At 42.3% G+C, this 26,977-nt stretch overlaps 1 protein-coding gene across 23 annotated transcripts in view; it reads left to right on the forward strand.

Annotated features, from left to right (window-relative positions):
- LOC118367218 (E3 ubiquitin-protein ligase MYCBP2-like) overlaps positions 1 to 26,977 on the forward strand; it is a 307,475-nt gene that overhangs the window by 35,579 nt on the left and 244,919 nt on the right. For all 23 annotated transcript variants that reach the window (XM_035750395.2, XM_035750391.2, XM_035750396.2 and 20 more), the window contains exons 5-9: positions 14,925 to 15,121; positions 23,615 to 23,857; positions 24,540 to 24,611; positions 25,041 to 25,140; positions 25,762 to 25,835. In XM_035750395.2, the coding sequence (XP_035606288.1) occupies positions 14,925 to 15,121; positions 23,615 to 23,857; positions 24,540 to 24,611; positions 25,041 to 25,140; positions 25,762 to 25,835 (686 nt within the window). The remainder of the gene's footprint in view (positions 1 to 14,924; positions 15,122 to 23,614; positions 23,858 to 24,539; positions 24,612 to 25,040; positions 25,141 to 25,761; positions 25,836 to 26,977) is intronic.

A 26,977-nucleotide genomic window follows, 5' to 3' on the forward strand; every position in this document is an offset into this window, starting at 1 on the left:
CAATAGCAGTGATGCTATTACTATGAAACTCCGGTAGGGCAACATCAGAAAAATAGAGCACTTGGTAGTGTGTACCGGTGCTCGACCTGTTGGCGAAAGCCAACATCACCCACGACAACGGTTGATTGTCAAGGGCAATGAATTCCATTATCTTGGCATTAATGGATTTCACCTTTAAGTTGTCTTGCTGAAATGTTCTTACTCTTTCAAATGACTGCTCAACTTGTTGACTGTTAGCCTAAAATGTCTGCTGTGTGGATCGATGTTAGGAATGCTGTGTTGCAAGTATTGCGCAACGACGTCATGTATCTACGTTCTATATGTATGCACATCGGCGTTAAACTAGACATCCGATATGTGCACCCCTAGGTTAAATGATACTTATTTTACTCCCCTGCCCATAACAGTTCATCTTGAGTTAACATTTCTTATTCCTGCAGGCAAATAAGCAAACATTTCGCTACACCCGCAATAACATCTGCTAAATATGTGTATCATTAAAATTGTATTTGATTCGAATGGAACTTTAACTACTGGGTGTAAGTATTTATCCAGATCTTTATCGGGTCATTCAGCCCTGCTGGCTTCATTACCAGTCAGTAAAACGCTTCAAGAAGGTAGAGGTTTGGCACTTACTAAATAAATAATCCTACATTTGTAACATTTCTGAACATTTGTAACATTTCTGAACACTCATATCAACATCTTTTTTAGCACCAATAACAACTCTGCCTCCCTATACATTATTATAAGGTTCTTAAGAGAAAAGCCCACTCTCCCCTAACAAATGCCTTCTCAGCATCTGAGACCGCAGCGGTAGAAACTGTATTTGAGCGGTTTAACCACATTTGATGTAAGAGCCTCGTCATATTATCAGTTGAGGTTCTTAATAAATCCTAATCGGTCACTAAGTATAATATTAGGTAGTGCCTTCTCTAAGCGTATCGCAAGGGTCTTAGTAAGAATCTTGCAATTCGCATTATGTAGGCTGATCACTCTAAAATTCCCAGGTTCTGTAGAATCTCTATCCTTTATAGGAACCAGCCATATCAAAGCCTCATTAAAGGTGTGCGGACGGGAGACATTTTTAAATGCCTCCTGGTAAACCACTGTCAATACAGGTACAATAATGTCAGTATACAGTACCTGTTAGTTTGGACACCTATTCATTGAAGGGTTTTTATTTGTTTTTACTGTTTTATACATTGTAGAATAATAGTGAAGATTTCATAACTATGAAATAGAATATGGAATCATGTAGTATCAAAACATTTGTTAAACAAATCAAAATATATTTTAGATTCTTTAAAGTAGCCACCCTTCGCCTTGACGACAGTTTTGCTCACTCTTAGCATTCTCTCAACCAGCGTCATGAGGAATGTCCAACAGTCTCCTTCACTCTGCGGTCCAACTCATCCCAAACCATCTCAATTTGGGTTGAGGTCAAATCAAATCAAATACACATGGTTAGCAGATGTTAATGCGAGTGTTGTGAAATGCTTGTGCTTCTAGTTCTGACAATGCAGTTATAACCAACGAGTAATCTAACCTAACAATTTCACAACTACCTTATACATACAATTGTAAAAGGATGAAGAATATGTACATAAAGGTATATGAATGAGTGATGGTAAAGAACGGCATAGGCAAGATGCAGTAGATGGTATCGAGTACAGTATATACATATGAGATGAGTAATGTAGGGTATGTAAACATAAAAGTGGCATTGTTTAACCTCTTGGTGTTAGGGGGCAGAATTCATTTTTAAAAAAACGTTACCGTTGAAAACGGGATATTTTGTCAGGAAAATATGCTAGAATATGCATATAATTGACAGTTTAGCTGCTTAACGTTTCCAAAACAGTAAAGATATTGTCTGTGAGTATAACAGAACTGATGTTGCAGGTGAAAGCCTGAAAAATCCAATCCAGAAGTGCCCTAGGTTTTGAATGCGCTGCGTTCCAATGACTCCCTATTCAGCTGTGAATGTACCATCAACGAGCTTACGCTTTCTACGTATTCCCCAAGGTGTCTACAGAATTGTGATTTAGTTTTACGCATTTCTGTTGAAGAATAGCCGTAGGCGGCCACATTGCGTAAGTGGTCACATGGTGTCTCCGAGAGATTCTCGCGTAAAATACAGAGGTAGCCATTATTCCAATCGGTCCTAGTGAAAAACTAATTGTCCCAACGAATAGATATTAGAAAAACACCTTGAGGATGGATTCTAAACAACGTTTGCCATGTTTGTCGATATTATGTAGCTAATTTGGAATATTTTTCGGAGTTGTGGTGACCGCAATTTCAGGTGATTTTTCTCAGCCAAACGTGAAGAACAAACGGAGCTATTTCGCCTACAAAAATAATCTTTTGGGAAAAAGTGAACATTGGCTGTCTACCTGGGAGTCTCGTGAGTGAAAACATCCGAAGGTCATCAAAGGTAAACTATTTAATTTGATTGCTTTCTGATTTCCGTGACAAGGTTGCCTGCTGCTAGCAAGGCATCATGCTATGCTACGCTATGATAAACTTACACAAATGCTTGTCTAGCATTGGCTGTAAAGCATATTTTGAAAATCTGAGATGACAGGGTGGTAAACAAAAGGCTAAGCTGTGTTCCAATATATTTCACTTGTGATTTTCACGAATAGGAATATTTTCTAGGAAGATTTAAGTCTGTTGCGTTATGCTAATTAGTGTCAGATGATGACAACGGTCCCGTTCACGGGATGGGGTGTCACTACATGTTAAAGTGGCTAATGGTACATGTATTACATAAATATGGCAAGATGCAGTAGATGGTATAGAGTACAGTATATACATATGAGATGAGTAATGTAGGGTATGTAAACATTATTAATTGGCATTGTTTAAAGTGGCTTGTGATACATTGTTTTTACATCCATTTTTCCAATATTAAAGTGGCTGGAGTTTAGTCAGTATGTTGGCAGCAGCCACTCAATGTTAGTGGTGGCTGTTTAACAGTCTGATGGCCTTGAGATAGAAGCTGTTTTTCAGTCTCTCGGTCCCAGCTTTAATTTACCTGTACTGACCTCGCCTTCTGGATGTTAGCAGGGTGAACAGGCAGTGGCTCAGGTGGTTGTTGTCCTTGATGATCTTTATGGCCTTCCTGTAACATCAGGTGGTGTAGGTGTCCTGGAGGGCAGGTAGTTTGCCCCCGGTGATGCATTGTGCAGACCTCCGTACCCTCTGGAGAGCCTTACGGTTGTTGGCGGAGCAGTTGCCGTACCAGGCGGTGATACAGCCCAACTGGATGCTCTCGATTGTGCATCTGTAAAGGTTTGAGAGTGCTTTTGGGGACAAGCTGGATTTCTTCAGCCTCCTGAGGTTGAACAGGCCACACTGTCACCACGCTGTCTGTATGGGTGGACCAATTCAGTTTGTCTGTGATGTGCACGCCGAGGAACTTAAAAATGACTACCCACTCCACAACTGTCCCGTCGATGTGGATAGGGGGGTGCTCCCTCTGCTGTTTCCTGAAGTCCACGATAATCTCCTTTGTTTTTTTGAGCGTGAGGTTATTTTCCTGACACCACACTCCGAGGGCCCTCCTCCCTGTAGGCCGTCTCGTCGTTGTTGGTAATCAAGCCTACCACTGTTGTGTCCTCCGCAAACTTGATGATTGAGTACATGGCGTGCGTGGCCAACCAGTCGTGGGTGAACAGGGAGTACAGGAGAGGGCTCAGAACGTACCCTTGTGGGGCTCCAGTGTTGATCAACGGGGTGGAGATATCGTTACCTACCCTCACCACGTGGGGGTGGCCTGACAGGAAGTCCAGTACCCAGCTGCACAGGGCGTGGTCGAGACCCAGGGTCTGGAGGGTACTATGGTGTTAAATGCTGAGCTGTAGTCAATGAACAGCATTCTCACACAGGTATTCCTCTTGTCCAGATGGGTTAGGGCAGTGTGGTTGCGATTCCGTCATCTGTGGAGTTATTGGGGCGGTAAGCAAATTGGAGTGGGTCTAGGGTGTCAGGTAGGGTGGAGGTGATATGGTTCTTGACTTGTCTCAAAGCACTTCATGATGACTGAGGTGAGTGCTATGGGGCGGTAGTCGTTTAGCTCAGTTACCTTAGCTTTCTTGGGAACATGAACAATGGTGGCCCTCTTGAAGCTTGTGGGAACAGCAGACTGGGGTAAGGATTGATTGAAAATGTCCGTAAACACACTAGAGGTCGATCGATTATGATTTTTCAACGCCGATACCGATTTGAAAAAAAATAATAATAATTTTTGGTGTGGGGTAATAATGACAATTACAAAAAATACTGAATGAACACTTATTTTAACTTAATATAATCAATAAAATCAATTTAGCCTCAAGTAAATAATGAAACCTGTTCAATTTGGTTTAAATAATGCAAAACAAAGTGTTGGAGAAGAAAGTAAAAGTGCAATATGTGCTATGTAAGAAAGCTAACGTTTCAGTTCCTTGCTCAGAACATGATAATATATGAAAGCTGGTGGTTCCTTTTAACATGAGTCTTCAATATTCCCAGGTAAGAAGTTTTAGGTTGTAGTTATTATAGGAATTATAGGACTATTTCCCTCTACCATTTGTATTTCATTAACCTTTGACTATTGGATGTTCTTATAGGCACTTTAGTATTGCCAGTGAAACATTATAGCTTCCGTCCCTCTAGTTAGCGCGCGCTAACTTGCTAGCCATTTCACCTCTGTTACACCAGCCTCATCTCGGGAGCTGATAGGCTTGAAGTCATAAACAGCGCAATGCTTGACGCACAACGAAGAGCTGCTGGCAAAACGCACAACGAAGAGCTGCTGGCAAAACACACGAATGTGCTGTTTGAATTCATGTTTACGCGCCTGCTTCTGCCTACCACCGCTCAGTCAGATACTTGTATGCTTGTATGTGCAGTCAGATTATATGCAACGCAGGACATGCTAGATAATATCTAGTAATATCATCAACCATGTGTAGTTAACTTGTGATTATGTTAAGATTGATTGTTTTTTATAAGATAAGTTTAATGCTAGCTAGCAACTTACCTTGGCTTACTGCATTCACTTAACATGCTCCTTGTGGAGTGCAACGAGAGAGAGGCAGGTCATTATTGCGTTGGACTAGTTAACTGTAAGTTTGTCAGCTCGGGGGTTTCGATCTTGCAAGGTGAAAATCTGTCTTTCTCCCCCTGAACAAGGCAGTTAACCCACCGTTCCTAGGCAGTCATTGTAAATAAGAATGTGTTCTTAACTGACTTGCCTAGTTAAATAAAGGTATAAATAAAAAAAATAAAAATTCAAAAAAGAAAGGCAAATTGGCACCAAAAAATACCGATTTCCGATTATGAAAACTTGAAATCGTCCCTAATTAATCGGTCAACCTCTAAATTACACCAGCCAGCTGGTCTGCGCATGCTCTGAGGACATGGCTGGGGATGCCGTCTGGGCCTGCAGCCTTGCGAGGGTTAACACTTTTAAATGTTTTACTCATGTCGGCTGCAGTGAAGTAGAGTCCGCAGGTTTTGGCAGCGGGCCGCGTCAGTGGCACTGTATTGTCCTCAAAGGTTTTCCTTTTGTAAGCTGTGACTTACTGTAGAACGTGCCACATACCTGTTGTGTCTGAGCCGTTGAATTGTGACCCTACTTTGTCTCTATACTGACGCTTAGCTTGTTTGATTGCCTTGCGGAGGGAATAGCTACACTGTTTGTATTCGGTCATGTTTCCGGTCACCGTACCCTGGTTATAAATAAAGGTAAAAATAAACTTTGCACTTTCAGTTTTGCGCGAATGCTGCCATCAATCCACGGTTTCTGGTTTGGGAATGTTTTTATTATTGCTGTGGGTACGACATCGCCGATGCACTTGCTATTAAACTCGCTCACCGAATCGACGTATTCGTCAGTGTTTGATGCAATGCGGAACATATCCCAATCCACGTGATCGAAGCAATCTTGAAGCGTGGAATCAGATTGGTCGGACCAGCGTTGAACAGACCTGAGCGCGGTAGCTTCCCGTTTTAGTTTCTGTCTGTAGGCAGAAAGCAACAAAATGGAGTCGTGGTCAGCTTTTCCAAAAGGAGGGCGGGGGAGGGCCTTATATGCGTCGCGGAAGTTAGAATAACAATGATCCAGGGTTTTACCAGCCCTGGTAGCACAATCGATATGCTGATAGAATTTAGGGAGTCTTGTTTTCAGATTAGCCATGTTAAAATCCTCAACTTCAATGAATGAAGCCTCAGGATATGTGGTTTCCAGTTTACATAGTCAAAGTTCGTTCAGGGCCATCGATGTGTCTGCTTGGGGGGGAATATATGTGGCTGTGATTATAATCGAAGAGAATTCTCTTAGTAGATAATGCGGTCGACATTTGATTGTGAGGAGTTCTAAGTCAGGTGAACAAAAGGACTTGAGTTCCTGTATGTTGTTATGATCACATCACGTCTCATTAATCATAAGGCATACCCGCTCCTCTTCTGACCAGAGCGATATTTGTTTCTGTCGGCGCGATGCGCAAAGAACCCGGCTGGCTGTACCGACTCCGATAGCGTGTCGAGTGAGCCATGTTTCTGTGAAGCAAAGAACTTTAGTCTCTTATGTCTCTCTGGAATGCTACCCTTGCTCGGATTTAATCAACCTTGTTGTCAAGAGACTGTACATTGGCAAGTTGTATGCTCGGGAGCGGTGCGCCATGTGACCGTCTCCGGAGCCTGACCAGCAGACCGCTTCGTCTGCCCCTTTTACGGCATCGTTGTTTTGGTTCGCCGGCTGAGTTCGCCGCCTGGGTGGTGGGCAAAGAACAGGATCCACTTCGGGAAAGTCGTATTCCTGGTCATAATGATGGTGACTTGACGTTGCTCTTATATCCAGTAGTTCCTCCCGACTGTATGTAATAAAACCTAAGATTAGCTGGGGTACCAATGTAAGAAATAACAAGTAAAAAAAACTAAATACTATATAGTTTCCTAGGAATGCGAAGCGAGGCGGCCATCTCTGTCGGCGCCGGAAGTAGACCGGTGATTGTGGAGGCCAGGTCATCTGATGTAGCACTCATCACTTTCCTTCTTGGTCAAATAGCCCTTACACAGCCTGGATGTGTCCTGAAAAACAGGACCATCGGGTTCCCTCTAAGCGCAAACCAGATGGGATGACGTATCGCTGCAGAATGCTTTGGTAGCCTTGCTGGTTAAGTGTGCCCTTAAATTATAAATAACTCACTGACTGTGTCACCAGTAAAGCACCATCACACCACCACCTCTTTGCTTCACGGTGGGAACCACACATGCGGAGATCATTCGTTCACCTACTCTGCGTCTCACAAAGACACAGCGGATAAAACCAAAACTCTGAAATTTGGACTCCAGACCAAAGGACAGATTTCCACCGGTCTAATGTCCTTTGCTTGTGTTTCTTGGCCCAAGCAAGTTTCTTCTTCTTATTGGTGTCCTTCAGTAGTGGTTTCTTTGCAGCAATTCAACTATGAAGGTCTGATTCACGCAGTCTCCTCTGAACAGTTGATGCTGAGATGTCTGTTGCTTGAACTCTGCATTTATTTGGGCTGCAATCTGAGGCTCGTAACTCTAATGGACTTATCCTCGACAGCAGAGGTAACTTGGGGTCTTCCTTTTCTGTGGCGGTCCTCATGAGAGCCAGTTTCATCATAGCCTTGATTGCTTTTGCGACTGCACTTGAAGAAATTTTCAAAGATATTTAAATTTTCCTTATTGACAACCTTCATGTCTTAAGAAGGAAAGAAATTCCACAGATTAACTTTAAGGGACACCTGTAAATTGAAATGCATTCCAGATGACGACCTCATGAAGCTGGTTGACAGAAAGCAAAGTGTGTGCAAAGTTATCAAGGCAAGTGTGGATTCCATGTGTTTTTTCATAGTTGTGATGTCTTCACTATTATTCCACAATGTAGAAAATATAAAGAATGAAGAAAAACCTGTGATGGAGTAGGTGTGTCCAAACTTTTGACGGGTACTGTAGTTTTATAATATTTTACAGGAAGGCCATCCAGACCAGGGGATTTCCCTGCTTTCTTAGATAAAATCGCTGCTCTCACCACCTCTTCTGTTATAGTACAGTCCAGGTCCTCTACCTTGCTATCTGATAATCTAGGTTGTTCAAAACCAGACAAAAGCATCCATATCTATGGGACTCACTGTTCAGAATAATGTATATAAATCTTTTGGATGAGGTCACCATCTTATTGCTCTTCTTAATTGCTGGAATTTTGTCAAGTGTTCTGCAGTTTTAGTTGCCTGTCTTCTCACCTCCCTCATGAAAAAGTCTAAACAGTGCATATTCTGCCATTTTGTTATACATTTCGTGCAACTGACATGTCAATTTACAGGCAGTTTCAAATGTGCTATCACACACCAGTTTCTAATATTTTTACTGCTTCACAACCCTCTCTCGCTCTCTGACGCATGTGCTGTTATTTTCCCTCTAATATATGCTTTAGATGTTTCCCATACTGTGGAATCCTTTTCAGTTGAGCCTATGATCTCTTAAAAAAGGATCTAAGATCATCTGCTAGTGATTGGCTAAATATCTCATCTTGTAATTGCATGGTATTGTCTAAATCTACCTTTCCACAGTTTATATCAACATGTAACTCTATAGCATGACACGCGAGGGCAAATCTCCCATGTACCATGAAATTAGATATCAAGAATAAATCTATTCTGGAGTGTGTCTTATGACGTAAAATGTATGCACACATGACTGTAAGTCGCTTTGGATAAAAGCGTCAGCTAAATGGCATATATTATTATTATTATTATTATGACAGTGGGAGAAGAAAGTATATTCTCTCTCATTAGGATTTCACTTATCTCCATATGTCTGTAAGGCCCACATATGTGTTGCAAGTCTTTTCTTTGGTGTGGAGTTACCTGTAAATTGACTTCTATTAGTCATGTCCATCACTTGGTTAAAGTGTCCAGCCAGGACGATCTGCCCCTCCATATTTCCCAGTATAACATTAACCTCGCGAAAAAAATCTGGGTGGTCCTTGTTGGGAGCATATGTTGCATAACACTACCTTAATCCCATTTATAAGAGCCTCAATGCAGATGCGCCTGCCGTACCCATCAGAGCGTTGCTTCAACATTTAAAGTATTTTACTCATCAGAATAATCACCCCATTTTTTTGTGTTGAATTAAATGAGCTATGGGAAACTTATGCAAGCCATCTTCAAAATTTTGGTGCCTCTATCTGTTAAATGTGATTCCTGTATGAACACAATTATCCACCTGTTTTGATTTTAAATATGTCTTTTTCCTCTTCACTTGGTTACCACAACCGTTTATATTCCGGTATTATGTTTACATAAACATTATCCGTATTTGCGCGGAGTAGTTATAGCCTTTGAGCAAGAAGTGTCCCATTTAACATACTTGACAACTCTAATGAACATCATTATATAACATTTCACAATATATGCTCCAGCTGTACAATAGAACAGTGTAGAAAAAACACGGGACGAGATGTTAAACTGTCCATTGTGCCAATAGATGGAATGCACTCACATGAGATTTGCTGTGATGTTTACAGTGGCATGGGAGGTTTATTTTTTAGACTGGGTTAAGATTTTGGGACACATCCTCAGTAGTGTGCCTTCGAATCAGTGGGTGTGCCTTCGAATCAGTGGGTGTTTCGGCCCTTAAACACTAAACGCCCTCATCAAAGGTGGCCAGCTAAAGGGTGATCAAGCCTTAGCTTGTGTCCCATGCCCAATTAAGATGTCCCGCGGGACTATGCAAGGCAGGGGTGCCCTCTTCCCTGAGCCAACCCTACAGCTGACCGCATACCTCAGATGCCCTCTTCCAAGTTGGAGGGATCTGAATTGGGTTCTCAGGTGGGGGTGGGGGGGTCATGAAGTTATAGCCCAGCAAGGGTCCTTCCGTTTGCTCCAGATCCACTGGCTGCCTCTTTCAGCTGCTTGAGAAACTGCTCTGACGGTCTGCCGCAGAGCCTGTCCATGGATTCCAAGTTCTTTCAGCAACCTGATGGTGGAAGAAGCCACGAATCCTCTGCATCCCACTTCAACTGGCCAGATGTTTGCATTCCAGCCACGCTGAGTTGCGTCTGCTGCCAACTCTGTGTAACGCAGTTTCTTACGCTCGTAGGCCCCTTCAACAGAGTTTTCCCACGGGACTGTGAGCTCTATGATGTACACAGCCTTTCGTGAAGGGGACCAGAGTACCATGTCTGGCCTAAGGTTGGTAGAAGCAATCTCAGGTGGAAAAATGAGTTGCTGGCCAATATCGACAAGCATCTTCCAGTTCCGGGCCATGGCTAGGTGTCCAGTTTCTGGCTTTGTAGGAGGATGCGTGGACCTTTTCTGTCCCTCCCGGATGAATGTTGTTGTTTTGATGGGATTGCTTGTTTTTGAGGTAAGAATTGGTTGCACTCCTCTTGGTCTCAAGTGCTGCAGCCAGGCTCTTGAGGACCTGATTGTGCCTCCAGGTGTAGCAGCCTTGTGAGAGACTGGTCTTGCAACCTGTCATTATATGCCTGAGAGTCGCTGGAGCTGGGCAGAGGGGGCAGGTCGAGTCCTCGCCATACCATTGATGTAGGTTTTTTGGTGATGGAAGCACATCATAAACAGCTCTTATGATGAAGCTGATGTTGCTTGCCTCCATTTGCCAAAGCTCACTCAAGTTGATCTTTCTCCTCTCCAGGCCTTCCCACCGCATCCATTGCCCTTGTTTAGCAAGAGAGACAGCCTTTGCACTTCTTGCAGTCTCCTCCTGTCTGCGCACCTCCTCGACCACCAGCTTCCTGCGTTCAGATGCTGTTGCCTTATGGAAAGTTGGTTTGCTTGCTGCCAGGCCAAAGCCTCCTCTTCCATGCTGGATATTCCCCACAATGTCTTGGTGTCTCGGGGCTGATGTTGCTTGCTGCACAGCCTTGGATGATGTCCATTTCCGTCCAGTTTGTAGGGGCGGTGCAGCCTTGCTAATGGTCTGGTCTTTGGAGTCCTTCAATGTCATCTGAAGTCTTACTTTAGAGCACTTGTACTCCTCCGTTACACTTGTAAGAGGTGGTTCAAGGACCCCTTTGCCATAGATGCCGATGTTACTCAGGCATCGTGGGACACCCAGCCATTTCTTCACGTATGAGGTAATGGTTCGCTCCATCTTCTGCACTGTTGTTATTGGGACCTCATAGACGGTGAGTGGCCACATTACCCGGGGGAGAAGTCCAAACTGTAGGCACCAAAGCTTCCCAGGCAGTAGGGTCTTGTTGATGTTCTCAAGACCGTTGGCGATGTCCTGCCTTACTTGCTGCACTTGATCTTTATCCCGGAGGCTTTCGTTGTACCATCTACCCAGGCTCTTGATGGGTTGCTCAGACACCATTGGTATCGGGGCATCTCCAATGCAGAACCTCACATCTTTAAGCTGTCCCTTGACTATGGAGATGCTTCGAGATTTGCTTGGCTTGATTTTCAACCGGGTCCACTTGATGTTATCTTGCAGTTTTGCGAGTAGCCGCCTGGTGCATGCTGCAATGGGGGGTCAGTGTCGTCAGTTCATCCATGTATGCTCGGATAGGTGGGAGACGGAGCCCTTCCTTAGTTCTCTCACTGCCGGCCGACAACCCATCTCGATGCCCTGATGATGACTTCCATGGCCATAGTGAAGGCCAGAGGTGAAATTGTACAACCTGCCATTATGCCTACCAAGCACTGTCATGTTGTTGTGAAGTCAGGTGTTGTGAAACACAATTCCAGGTCTTGGAAATAGGCCTTTACCAGTGTAGTGATGGGTTCTGGTACGTGGAAAATTTTGAAGGATTCCCAGAGGAGCTCATGGGGAACTGAGCCAAAGACATTGGCCAGGTCGAGGAAGATGACACAGAGGTCTCTCTCGTCCTTCTTAGCTGTTTGGATCTGGTGCCAAATCATACTAGTATGTTCCAGGCAACCAGAGAAACCAGGAATGCCTGCTTTCTGTACAGATATATCAATGTACTTGTTCCTTTCCAGATAAGTGGACAGCCTCTGTGCTATTATACTGAAAAAGATCTTCCCTTCGATGTTGAGAAGAGAGATTGGTCGGAATTGACTGATGTCTGTCGCATCCTTCTCTTTCGGGATTAGCACACCACCAGCCCTTCGCCATGCCTTTGGTATTATTTCTTTCTGCCACACTATCCTCATGAGCCTCCAAAGAAAGCGTAGAACATCTGGGGCGTTCTTGTAGAGCTTGTATGGTACTCCATTAAGCCCAGGAGCTGAGGCCGCTCTTGCTCTTCGGACAACGTTCTCTACTTCCTTCAATTTTGGAGGGTCATTGTCCAGATTGAATTCTGGTGGTTGAATAGGTGGGATGTCATGTGGGATGATTATCTGCTCATGCCTTTTCATGTCCTGGTGGACCTTTTCCAGATGTTCTTCCAGTTCTGGCTTTGGAGTTTTTAGGATTCCGCACTTTTCCTTTGTGAAGAGGTCTTTGACAATAGTTTTTTTTAATAGAACCATGTTCTTGAGTGTTCCTTCCTACGAAGTTTCCTTAAGTTTTCCACTCTTCGCAAGGTTGCGAGCCGACATTTCATTTCTGCTTGGAGTAGGAAGGAACTGCTTGGAGTAGCATCTCTCTGCATCAGAGGCCTTCTTCCACTGCTTTCTCAGCTGCCTTCTCTCTCTGACAAGTATCTCGATCTCTTGCTGCCTCCTAGATTTGGCTGGTGCGGGTGGTGTCTTGCCACTTCTCCTTTCGTTTACTCCAAAGCGCTCTTCTCCGTAGTGGTAGATAATGTCTCCCATCCTTTCAAGCTTTTTCTCTGCTGTTCCTACCTGTTGTTCCAAGATTTGTCAGGTCGTTGTTGATTGTTTCCCACTCTTTCTTTTCAACAGCTTTGGGCCAGTTCACACTCGGTCTGGGCCCTTTGATCTTTTTAGAGGTCTCTGTGGTTCGGTGAGTTCATCCACCGGCATTTCTCTGCTTGTGTTATCCTCCTCCGTTACAGGGGTGCTGATGCTCTGCGAACTTTGGTTTGCGTACCGCCGCTGTGCTTCATTCGACTGATTTGACTGGCTGCTTCTTCGTAAGAAGTACTGGTCAATGCGAGGTCCCTGTCTCTGCTCTCCCAAGCACCTTTTCCTCCCTTGATGGATCCTTAACCCTCTTGCCGATGTTACTCTCTCCCAACCACAGCTGCACACCTGAAGTGTGTGTCCTGCTGCTGTTATGGTTGTCTCGTGCTGTGTTCCTACTCGTAGTCGTTTCCGGGTCCGTAACCGTGTGATCAGTCGTTAAGCCATCTTGCGCCCCAGTTCTCGCAGGCTCTAGGGGTATGTTCCTTTGTTGACTTTCAGTAGCACTTAGCGGGTGTCTCCAACATACTGAAGTAGCGTCTGAGACTGCCAACATGGGTAGCTAGCCCATGACAGCCCCAGTGGGGTCTATTCCCTCCGGTCAGCTGTCTCTCCAAGCTGTCATATAGACATTCCTAAATAAACAGAGAAAACAAATTTCAAAATAAAACAAAGCAACTCGCAATGAGTCAATGATCACAGAACTTTATTTGAAGCCACAGAAGATAACCTGCAGTCAACTAAAAGATTCCTAATGGTCCATAAGGCGCTTGAAAGGCTAAATTAGTCCCGCAAACAAACAGCCTACCTTAATTTGTACAGTAAACGGCATACAATTCAACTTGTATTTTACCTTGTCTCGTCGTCGTTATCTCGGCCAAACACCTTGCTCTAGCAAGAATCTCTCAGCCTCCACATTTTCCTTGACAATCATTTTATTTCCCTTCCAAATAAAGAGCAGGGTCGCTGGGAATGCCAGCGTGTGCCTGGCGTTCTTCTCGTGGTGTTTCTTCGCCGTTGCAAACGTCTTCCTCTTCATTGCCAGTTACTTGGAAAGGTTCCGGGAAAAAAGACAGCCGGCGGCCTTCCCACCAAACGCCTTCCTTTCACTGCTTTAAGTACCTTCCCCCAGGCTGTAGATCGTAGGGTCAGATGAGAACCATTCTCGTCAGGCATGTTTAAACTGCGATGGGTTTGTTCAAATTCGAATTCGTGCCTGTCATCAAATCCTTCTGCTATGATTTTCTGCACACAAGATTAGTCCACCACCAGCCTCACAATGTTGATATCTTTCAGATTAACTAATCTCACCATATTTCTCCTACTTCTGTTCTCAAGTTCTTTGACACGATTACACAATATATACATTTTTCTCGTGATTGTAATTACCCTTCTCCAGACGGCCAATTTCTCGCATGGATTAGCCTTCATTTTTCAGAACAAGAATAGACTAAGTTTTAGAAAATCTCTTTGTTTCTGGCCATTTTGAACCTCTAATCGAACCCACAAATGCTGATGCTCCAGATACTCAACTAGTCTGAAGGACAGTTTCATTGATTTTTTTAAATGAGCAAAACAGTTTTCAGCTGTGCTAACATCATTGCAAAATAGTTTTCTAATGATCAATTAGCCTTTTAAAATGATTAACTTGGATTAGCTAACACAACGTGCCATTGGAACACAGGAGTGATGGTTGCTGATAATGGGCCTCTGTACGCCTCTTTTGATATTCCATTCAAAATCAGCCGTTTGCAGCTACAATAGTCATTTACAACATTAACAATGTCTACACTGTGTTTCTGATCAATTTGATATTTTAATGTACAAAAAATGTGCTTTTCTTTCAAAAAGGCTATTACTAAATGACCCTAACCTTTTGAACGGTAGTGTATACACAGTATATTTACAGAGCTCTAATACTTGCACATACGTTGCATGGGCAGACACACACAATGCATGTATACACTCAGATGCAAACACAAATGGACCAAGACACAGAGGCATGCACACACACACACTCGCACGCACTTGTGCAGACACAGGTAAACACACACACATTTGCAGACATACTGCCCCTCTTAACTCTCTATATCCTCCCTACAGAGTCTCTGTTCCAACTGCTGCTGGAGACAACAGTGCGTAGCACGGGGATGAACGACCCTACTGGGCAGGCCCTCACCGCCCTGTCCTGTGCCTGCCTCTTCAGCCTGGTGGTGTCCTGGGGAGACACGGGCAAGACTCTGCAGGCCGTCTCCGCCATCCTCACCAACAACGGCAGTCATGCCTGCCAGTCTATCCAGGTGAGACGACGCTGTGTCACAACTCGAAATGATTCAACACACTTCCCCACTCAGGTTAGACTTGTTAAACCTGCTCCACACCACCAGACTGTCTCAAGGCAGCAGCATCTAGGCTCTGAAGGAGAGCAGAAATTACTTTGGAGAAAATGTCAAGCTTCTGTTTTCCACCCTCTTATGTTACCCCGCCCGCATTCTTCCGGCAATTAATTTTAGAATATTTGTGTGTTTGTGTATGTACATTATTTTCTGTTTGAGTGATACTGTTTGTGTGTGTGCATTTGTCTGTCTGTAACTATGTTTATCCAACCTTCTAATGCGAATAAAGTCATGCCATATAAAAGTATGTCACCACAGGTGTGATGAAAACAGCAAGTGTCCATACAATTCTGTAAATGTCAACAGACAATTTGTTGGTTCGGCATGGTGCGATCCTTGTGTTGGAGTTAATTATGCGACCATTGCGATGGAAACGGTTTTGTGCGCAAATACTTTTAGAATAACCATGTCAATGTCAACATGCAGTTATGAGATGCTATGTTGTATGGTTTTCCCACTGTGACCTGGAAAATCATGCACAGTTTTTTAGGCTACAGATTAAATAAATTGTGATTTTAACTTCACAGGGTGGTAAAAGTGCACGGTGTCGTGGAAATTTCCTCTATTTACCAAATCATGAGCGCAAACCACACACAAGTCGGAGTTAGTTATCTTTAATTATATGAGCTCGATCACAACCCTGTGACTCTCAGATCAATTCAGTGTCTATCAATACATTCTCTGAGAGCCCCTTCTACATTGCAACTGAGATCCTTTAATAGCAAAAAACACACATAGTCAGACAGCATAGACATAATAAATCGTTCAGCTTTGTCTCCTTACTCAAACCCAGAACCATAAACCAACCCTCCATATCAACAGGCATATATCAAATTGTCATTTAGATACAACCAATCCTGGACAAGCTCACGGGGAGCATAGAATGATTCCAGACACTGCCATCCTCCTCTCCCCGATGGGAAAAGTAGGGAGTGACTGGCACACACAGTGGAGCAAAAGATATGTTTACACATGATGACACCTTGACCTCTCCCCTCTCTGCGGCCCATGCAACTTAGCCTTGACATAGAACCGATAACTGCCAATGGCCACCACTATAGTACAACAAAATACATTCTTATGAGAAATAACTCATAAGCATATGATGAATATTAAACATCTTACCTATGTTACCAACCAATTCTGATTATTCCCCAACAACGGGGATGAGTTTGATGCTCCTTTTCCCAAAAATATGTGAATTGGTTTTATGTTGCAACACTTTAAATTTAGTTTTTTACATTGGATAAAAGTACAGACTCTGTGCTAGAAAATTGTTTATCATACACTCCAGTTGAGGAATGATGAGAAAGTAATTCTGATTTGAAAGTTGATAAACTTGAAATCCCACTTTTTCGAAAATGGCCTTTGAATGTTTTGGTACACCTACTGGAGGGCTCCTCTTTGTCTTCACCCATTCAGCATCGTTCATACCCTCTAAAGCCTTATCCCCACCCATCTCTTTAATGATTCACAGTGTAGTAAACCACCAAAGATTTCAAGACAAAGTGGTGAAAGTAGAGGAACTTTATCTAGTCCTTGGCCTATATCCTAATCTGACTTTGGTGCAGGTCATGCTATTCTTCACATTACTGTCTCTGGTAAACACACACTATCAAATAAAATCTGTTTATTTGTAACATGCACAGGATACAGAAGGTGTAAACAGTACAATGGTTACTTGCATAGTGGAGTCTTGTTTAGACATGTAGCTAGCTAGCTAAACAATGAACCATATTCCCAACTCTAATGCCGCATTCAAAAAAGAAAAATGTGAACATCCAACTTTCTAGAGCTCCTACACAGATCATACACGTAACATTAGCTACTGAGCCAGCCAGCTAACGTTAGCTAACAGTACGCGTTAACTTGCAATGAAAACTATTTTCTGGCAAAATTTGAAACGTAAAGTTGAAAGTTTACATTAACTTAGGTTGGAGTCATTAACTCGTTTTTCAACCACTCCACAAGTCGGTTAGGACATCTACTTTGTGCATGACACAATTAATTTTCCAACAATTGTTTATAGACAGATTATTTAACTTATAATTCACTATCACAATTCCAGTGGGTCAGAGGTTTACATACACTAAGTTGACTGTGCCTTTAAACAGCGTGAAATTCCAGAAAATGTCATGGCTTTAGAAGCATCTGATAGGCTAATTGACATCATTTGAGTTAATTGGGGTGTACCTGTGGATGTATTTCAAGGCCTACCTTCAAACTCGGTGCCTCTTTGCTTGACATCATGGGAAAATCAGAAGAATTCAGCCAACACATCAGAAAAGAATTGTAGAACTCTACAAGTCTGGTTCATCCTTGAGAGCAATTTACCACACTCACCTGTACAAACAATAGTACGCAAGTATAAACACCATGGCGCCACGCTGCCGTCATACCGCTCAGGAAGGAGACTCATTCTGTCTCATACTTTCTTGCAAAAAGTGCAAGTCAATCCCAGAACAACAGCAAAGGACCTTGTGAAGATGCTGGAGGAAACTGGTACAAAAGTATCTCTATCCACAGTAAACGAGTCCTATATCGACATAACCTGAAAGGCTGCTCAGCAACGAAGAAGCCACTGCTCCAAAACCGGCATAAAAAGCCAGTCTACGATTTGCAGCTGCACATGGGGACAAAGATCATACGTTTTGGAGCAATGTCCTCCTGTCTGATGAAACAAAAATATAACTGTTTAGCTATAATGACCTTTGTTATGTTTGGAGGAAAAAGGGGGATGCTTGCAAGCTGAAGAACACCATCCCAACCGCGAAGCACTGGGGTGGCAGCATCATGTTGTAGGGGTTCTTTGCTGCAGGAGGGACTGGTGCATTTCACAAAATAATTGGCATCATGCGGTGGGAAAATTATGTGGATATATTGATGCAACAGCTCAAGACATCAGTCAGAAATTTGAAGCTTGGTCGCAAATGGGTCTGCCAAATGGACAATGACCACAAGCATACTTCCAAAGTTGTGGCAAAATGGTTTAACTTGTTATGGCTGCAATCCTGCTAACGGGATCGATATGACGACTACCAGTGAAAATAGAGGGTGCCAAATTCAAACCACAGAAATCTCATAATTACAATTCTTAAAACATACATGTGTTTTATAGCATTTTAAAGTTAATCTTGTCGGATTTCAAATATGCTTTTCAGCAAAAGCACTACAAACGATTGTTAGGTTTCCACCAAACCACAATAAGCACAGCCATTTTCCAGCTAAATATAGCATTCACAAAAAGCAGAAATAGAGAAAATGAATCACTAACCTTGAATTATCTTCATCAGATGACACTCATATGACTTCATGTTACACAACACATGCATGTTTCGTTTGATAAAGTTCATATTTATATTAAAAAATCAGAGTTTACATTTGTGTATTAGATTCACTAGTTCATCGAGTGATTTTGCATAGCCACATTGTTTCAACAGAAATACTCATCATTAATATAGATGATAATACATATGGATATTATAGATATACCTCTCCTTAATGCAACCGCTGTGTCAGATTTCAAAAAAAGTTTACGGAAAAAGCAACCTATGCAATAATCTGAGACAGCACTCAGAACAGTAGCCAAATTAGCTGCCATGTTGGAGTCAACAGAAACCAGAAAATACATGATAAATGTTTCCTTACCGTTGAACTTCATCAGAATGCAGTCTTAGGTATCCCAGGTCCACAATAAATGCTTGATTTTTTTCGAAAATATCTGTTATTTGTCCAATTAGCTACTTTGGTTAGCACGTTTGGTAAACAATTCTAAAGTCACAAATCCCGTCCACTATAAAGTGACAATTTCCAAAAGTTCCATAACAGTCAGTAGAAACATGTCAAACGATGTACTGAATCAATCTATAGAATGTTGTTTACATATTTTGAATAACATTCTAACCAGAGAATTAGAATGACTTCAGATCACTTGTGAACGCGCATGGTGAAAGCACGGTCCACTCGTGTCAGTGGTGACTATTTCCTGTCTCATTCGACCCCCCTTCACATTAGTCATCAGACAAAGTTCTATTGACTTTTGACATCTAGTGGAAGGCGCAGGAAGTGAAAACTCATCCATATCTCGCTGTAATTTCAATGAGCTTGGTTGAAAATCTGCCACCCCCAGACAAAATACAAACAGGAAGTGGAATTTCCCAGGTTTTTGCATGCAATATAAGTTCTGTTATACTCAGACATAATTCAAACAGTCTTTAGAAACTTCAGTGTTTTCTATCCAATACTACTAATAATATGCATATATTAGCAACTGAGACTGAGGAGCTGGCCGTTAACAATGGGCAACTTTTCATCCAAGCTACTCAATACTGCCCCTGCAGCCATAAAAAGTTAAGGACAACAAAATCAAGGTATTGGAGTGGCCATCACAAAGCCCTGACAAGTTGAAGACAGATTGAACTGAAAAGCTTGTGTGAGCAAGGAGGCTTACAAACCTGACTCAGTCACATCAGCTCTGTTGGGTGAACTTTGGCCCATTCCTCCTAACTTATTGTGGGAAGCTTGTGGAAGGCAACCCGAAACATTTGACCCAAGTTAAACAATTTAACTGTAATGCTACCAAATACTAATTGAGTGTATGTAAACTTCTGACCCACTGGGAATGTGAAATAAATAAAAGCTGAAATAAATGATTCTCTCTACTATTATTCTGACATTTCCTAACTGACCTAAAACTGAATTATTACTAGGATTAAATGTCAGGAATTGAAAAATTTAGTTTAAATGTATTTGGCTAAGGTGTATGTAAACGTCTCCGACTTAAAATGGAATACGGCTACCTAATGGTGTTCCGAACACTTGACCTAATTTTAGCTCCAAAAAAATGCAATTCTTCCAGTTCAACTGGTAGATATTAATACCATTGTAAAGCACAATTTCTTCCCTTTCCAGCAAGATCAATGACGAGACATCCACGCGACCTGTCTCTGCATGATTGAAGGCAATGGAGCTCTGCCGGGTCTTTTTAAAAATGGCGGTGTGGAAGCGAAGGCTACTGAGTAATCGTGATAGGGGAACATGTGTCGTGTTGGGAAACTGCTTTTTTTCACCCGTACTTAAAATGTCAAAACACTATAAAGTGTTTATATAATGTCTCATTACATACCTATTTGAATAGGGGTCTTATTTTCAGAAGTGAGTGGGCCAAAATGGGCCAAAATTCCTGCTGCAGTGTGTGTAAACCTGGTCAAGAACTACAGGAAACGTATGATCTCTGTAATTGCAAACAAATGTTTCTGTATCAAATATTAAGTTCTGCTTTTCTGATGTATCAAATACTTATGTCATGCAATAAAATGCAAATTCATTACTTAAAAATCATACAATGTGATTTTCTGGATTTTTGTTTTAGATTCCGTCTCTCACAGTTGAAGTGTACCTATGATAAAAATTACAGACCTCTACCTACATGCTTTGTAAGTAGGGAAAACCTGCAAAATCTGCAGTGTATCAAATACTTGTTCTCCCCACTGTATGTGATTCTGTTCAGAGAGATGAAGGAATATGTTACTTTTGTTTAATGTTAATGAACGAAGCATGCAAATGATTAGGGTTAATATTACAACTTCCAATCACATGGGAGAAATACTTTTATAAACCACTAAATGTTTTACTGTATAAAGCAACAATGTTAATATAAAAAAAGAAATGAAACGGTAACACCAACTCAACTCTTGTCATCTCACTCCATCATATACACTGAGTATATAAGAACACCTGCTCTTTCCCTGAAATATGCAATAACATTATGTTGGATTACATGAAAATGATATCCACATTTGTGTGTCCATTTTCTTTGCACTATCTTAATAAAGTATGTTGCATGAACACAAAAAAACCCTCATTTAATTGTATTATGACAGGAAATGTCTGGAAAGGGAAAGGCCCAACAAGAGCCCAAGAAACTGTACCACTACACCCCCGAACAGCTACAGGAGGTGAAGGCAGGGAAGAGCCTTAGTGAGGTGGCTCGTGCCTCCTGTTGCTACCTGTTTACAGGGAAGCCAATGGTCCAAAAACGTTCCACAGCGTTCATATAGTAACCATTGCAGTTTGGTGACGTGCTGTCTTTTTAAAGAGTCCCGTTCATTTTCTTTAGCTATGCACAATCATGAGCAGAAAGAGAGGCACACAGGAATGTTGCGTCTCAATTTTGGTTAGAGCATGTGATTTGCGAAGTTTAATAGAATTTAGGACATGCGTTACTGACATGCATGTGAGATTTCACAATTATTGAACCCACAACTGTCCTGAATAGGTTGGCACAGCAAACGTGATAGCAAAAAAAGAAAGCTCTTTGTGAGAAGGTGACTGGTTTGCTTGTGTAAATGCAGGTCAGAGGATGGTATTCTTCTTAAGATTCTGCACATCAGTCTTATGGAATTCATTGATTGAGTCAATGTTTATTGATGACCAAATTGACATTAGCACCTTACTCCTGAAAAATGTTTACTATTACCAATACTAATATTAAAACTAATGTTCATTTAAATCATGAATTATGAAGTGTATATGGTTAAGCATGTTTTTAATTTGCAAGAGAAGCGTTAACCCCTGGTGGAAAGACGCTGCACTCCACACAATGAATTGCATTATGTGTGCCGTACGTTACGTTGGTACACATCACAATTTAACGTACAGCATCAGAGGTACGTGTTTCATCTTTTCTCGAATACTATTGGTCCATTACCATGTCAATCAACGCTTGAATAGAAACAGCTTACACCCCTGATTTTACTTCCAACACAGTCGCTACAGCCTCGTTTAAATGTCGCGGTTATGCAAAATGTGTATGGAACACCGTTTGGTAGCAATAATATCTGAAGATTTAGCTAGACTCTTACCAGTATTCATGGATGAATGCTTCTCCCTCTGTCATCGATGCCATGTTTGCCCTTTAGTTTTAAGATGTAATCCAGAGTGTTTTATACAACAGCCTTCTTTCTGTGTTCTCTTTTTGGACTAGCTTTGCATTTGGCAATCTCTGCTTCCACCGGGCATTCCACCGATTTACAAACTCAGTCAACTTCCTCCGTGACAACGACACTGTTTCTTCCACACCATTGTCACCAGAAGACTCTACAATATCTAGTTCAATGAAAATGTTAGGCCAAAGCAGTTGGGCACTGATGTTGTGCGATTAGCCTGGCTCACAGTTGACGGCGTTAAATTCATCCCAAAGGTGTTCGCTGGGATTGAGGTCAGGGCTCTGTTCAGGCCAGTAAAGTTATTCCACACACACATCTCGACAAACCATATCTGAATGGACCTTGCTTTGTGCACAGGGGCTTTGTCATGCTGAAACAGGAAAGGGCCTTCCCCAAACTGTTGCCTACAAAGTTGGAAAAACAGCCCCAGATCATTGTTCCTACTCCACCAAACTTTACATTGGGCACTTGTACATTGGAGCAGGTAGTGTTCTCCTGGCATCCGCCAAACACAGATTCGTCCATCAGACTGCCTGATGGTGAAGCGTGATTCATCAGACGCGTTTCAACTGCTCCAGAGTCCAATGGAGGTGAGCTTTACACCACTCCAGCCGATGCTTGGCATTGCGCATGGTGATCTTAGGCTTGTGTACGGCTGCTTGGCCATGGAAACCTATTTCATGGAGCTCCCAACTAACAGTTATTGTGCTGATGTTGCTTCTAGAGGCAGTTTGGAACTCACTAGTGAGTGTTGCAACCGAGGACAGACAATTTTTACGCTCCACACGCTTCAGCACTCGGTGGTCCCATTCAGTGCGCTTGTGTGGCCTACCACTTCGCGGCTGAGCCGTTGTTGCTCCTAGACATTTCCACTTCACAATAACAGCATTTACAGTTGACGGGCAGCTCTAGCAGGGCAGAAATTTGACAAACTGACTTGTTGGAAGGGTGGCATCCTGTCACTGAGCTCTTTAGTAAGGCCATTCTACCGGCAATGTTTGACTTTTAAGATTGTATTTCTGTGTTCTCAATATTATACACCTGTCAGCAACTGGTGCCAAATCCACTAGTTTGAAGGTGTGTCCATACGTTTGTGTATATATAGTGTAGGTTCTGATTTTTTTTTTGGCTTAATTTGAGCAGAATTTGTCTACATTTTTACGTTCACTAATATAACGTGGGGCTAATTCACCTGAAGAAGAGAAATGAAAACACATTAGCTAGATTGCTTACTCTAAATATAATACAATCAGAATGTGTTTTTCTCAAGTAAAAGGGTTGCAAATTGCGACTACGTTTTCGGCACTCTGGAGCCCTGATATCAAACCGGACCTTTCTACCAAACACTCCACAGTCAAGAAAAGCCAAAACAGTCCACTGCATAGTCTCCCATTTTTATTACAGTTCACTTCCATTAATTCTCCCACCCCCCCCCCACTCTTCGTCCCAGGTGCCGACCATTCTGAATGCGCTACAGAGGAGCGTGCAGGCTGTGCTGGTGGGCAAGATCCAGATCCAGGACTGGTTCGGCAACGGCATCAAGCGGGTGGCGCTGATGAACAAGTGGGTGTTGAAGGAGGTGACGATCGACGAGGATGAGCGCTGCCTGCTGCAGACCGATGGCTCCTTCCTCTACCTGCTCTGCAAGGACGGCCTCTTCAAAGTGGGCTCCGGCTACAGCGGCACTGTCAGGGTACGTGGGGTGTAGGAAGGTGGGTTGGTGTGTGTGTGTACGTGAAAGGGCGTATATGCTACCTGCTCTGCAAGGACGGCCTCTACAAAGTGGGCTCCGGCTACAGAAGTGACACATCATTGCTCACTGCAGGCATAGTCATCATAGTTTCTTTGCCAGTTTATATAGAAAGGTTTTTAAAACCATTTTTGTAACGCAATAGTCTTCCGCAGCAACAATGGTTTTATGACTCTGTACCGCTCCTTTTAAAGATCATTTGCTTGTTGAAGTGAAAAGTAGATTACAGCACATACTAATTAAGACTTCATCATACCTAAATTCTTACAAAGCATTGTGTTTTCCTTCCATTGACTTTTGATCACATAGCCATAAGTTGAGTGAGAACTTAAACATTTCAAACACATTTCTCATAGGCAAATGTTCCAGTTACGGCCCCAGTTGGTTGATAAGAGGAGACTCTCCATAATAGCACTCTGCTGTACTAAAGTAGTAGATGAAATAAAATATTTGAAACTTCTCCCAGATTCCATAATTATTCCCTCATTTCTGAGGTTGATTGTTGATGCCACAGTGCTGACAGTGGATCATACATCATTGAGGGAATATATTTGTGTCTTAACGTTTGGCTGTGCGTTTGTGGTTGCGCTCTAAAATTGGACCAATATGTGTGTTTGTATTCCAGGGCCATGTGTATAATTCCACATCACGCATCAGGAATCGGAAGGAGAAGAGATCGTGGTTGGGTTTTGCTCAGGTAACTTAACCTCATTATTTTTATTTTATTTATTTATTTATTAAAATTGACACCACAAGTAAGACTATAGGCAACCTGGAATTCTATTTAATTGCGAGTTATGGTTATTGTCTTGTAGCATGCCGTTTGCTCACTGCATTGATTTGGATCACCCCCCATTTGACCCAATAAACATAGTTGCTGATCTGTATGCAGTAAAGGCATGGGTCGATAATGATTCTGCTCCTACTGAAGACCTTTAGGGGATTAGAAAGGAATAGACATCTACCCCCAAAATAACGTTTATTGATGAAGCATTGTTTGTATTCCTTTGTCCTACACATTCAAACTCTGAGGGCTTGGTCAGGGTTGCTTTTCGGACAAATTGTGACATGCAGTCCTAAAAGTAGTGTATAAATAAATAAAAAAAGATTGATTGTGGGCATGCAGGGCTGCCTGTTGTACCGGGATATGAGTAACAACCACAGTACGTCGGCCATCAAGATCAACCCAGAGACTCTGGAGCATGAGGGAACCATCACCATGCCAGGTACATGACAACACACAGTAACACCTCCTTGTCCCCCATATTGTGTGTTATAATAAACAGGGCAAGGATTTCTTTCATGCACCTGATTTGTAAGCGTGCGCGCCTGGGGGTGTGTATTCTTAATTTTTGTAATCATCAGGTTACTTACTATTGTCAAGAACCAGTGAACGAGGCCTCTGAAACTAGATTTTATCTTGAGATTAACTTGGAAACATTTAATAATAATATTTAAGGCTCATAAAAAATTATTAGGCTCTTATAACCTGCTCACCCAGTGGTTGACAATATACCCTTTAGTCATTTATCATATCAATAATATACGCTAAAATAAGGCTTGTTACTACAATATTTCAATATTCCTGATTGAACAAAGTAGACAAATAGCCACAGGACAAAGATGGCTACATAGCTTTATCGATTCAATGTGCAGACAACACTTAAACACGGTCTGTTTTTACAGTATGCAAATTTAAGAGAAAATAATATGTTTATATTAAAGGAAACGGAGGCCAATGCACAACGTTTCGGCTGAATACCTTTGTCAAGAGCATGACAAATTAATCTCCTTATTCTTTGTATATTATAAATGCACTCATCTTGCTCACTCTCTCCTCTCCATAGGCCTACAGGCAGACGGCCAGAACATAGTCTTCACTGACGGAGAGTACATCAACCAGATTGCTGCCTGCAAAGATGTGAGTCTCCTCATTCTCTCATACACATACTCTTACCTACCTACTCCAGGTGCGCTAAAGTTTTCTTCCATTCTTTTCTTTTTCTTGAGAGAGAGGAGTGGATAGGGCCAATACGGACTAGCAACTCCCACTCCTTAAATGGTTACAAACCCAGTCTGAAGTCCTGTCTGAGATCTCTATTCTATTATAATGTAGAGAGCTGCTGGTCCCGACAGAGATCATAACAGCATGGTCAGTATTTTTCATGCTGTGGCCGTGAGTGGGTGGTCAGACTACTTCAGGATGAAAATATTTGCTAACAATACTTGAAACCCAGCATCATAACACATTATGACACGGTCATAACCATGTCATAACCATGTCATAACAGCTGACAACTTGTCATACATAACCTGTCATATTTAGTCCTTTTGTCATATATTGCATTATTTTATGGCTGGTTTTGACACCTAAATTAAGTGTCAAAACCTACCACACAAGGCAAAACATTCCATTACACCATAGCCTACTTGTCAACAGTAGGTTTATGTTATAACATTTTCTGAAATTTACTATAATAAAATATCATTGTAGTTATTCACATATTGATGTCAGACCCAAATGCTTTGTTTGCTGATATCTGTGATGAATGCAGGAGCAGATAATGGCTGCAGGAGGGGATGGCTGCCGTTTTACGGGTTCCTAACCAACCGTACTATTTTGGTAGTTTTTCGCAAGTTATTTTGTACATAATATTGCTGCTACCGTCTCTTATGACCGAAAAGAGATTCTGGATATCAGAATAGCAATTACTCACCTTGAACTGGACAAAGATTCTCTATAATGAGTCCGATGTGAAGGATATACTGCTTCCTGGAGACCAGGCCCAAATCCCTGTTATTCGTGTGAAGAAAAGACAGAAATACAGGGGGCGGAGATCAGGGTGCCTTGTGAGAATTCGTTGTCAGGTGGGTAACCCGCTTCTAACATCCATTCTATTGAGCAACGTGCAATCATTGGAAAGTAAATTGAACATCCGTTTGAGATTGTCCCACCAACGGGACATTAAAAACGGTAATATCTTATGTTTCACGAGTCGTGGCTGAACGAGGACACAAATAATATAGACCTGGCTGGGTTTTCCGTGCATCGGCAGGACGGAA

The sequence above is a fragment of the Oncorhynchus keta genome, chromosome 34, assembly GCF_023373465.1.
Source record: "Oncorhynchus keta strain PuntledgeMale-10-30-2019 chromosome 34, Oket_V2, whole genome shotgun sequence".
NCBI lineage: Eukaryota > Metazoa > Chordata > Actinopteri > Salmoniformes > Salmonidae > Oncorhynchus > Oncorhynchus keta.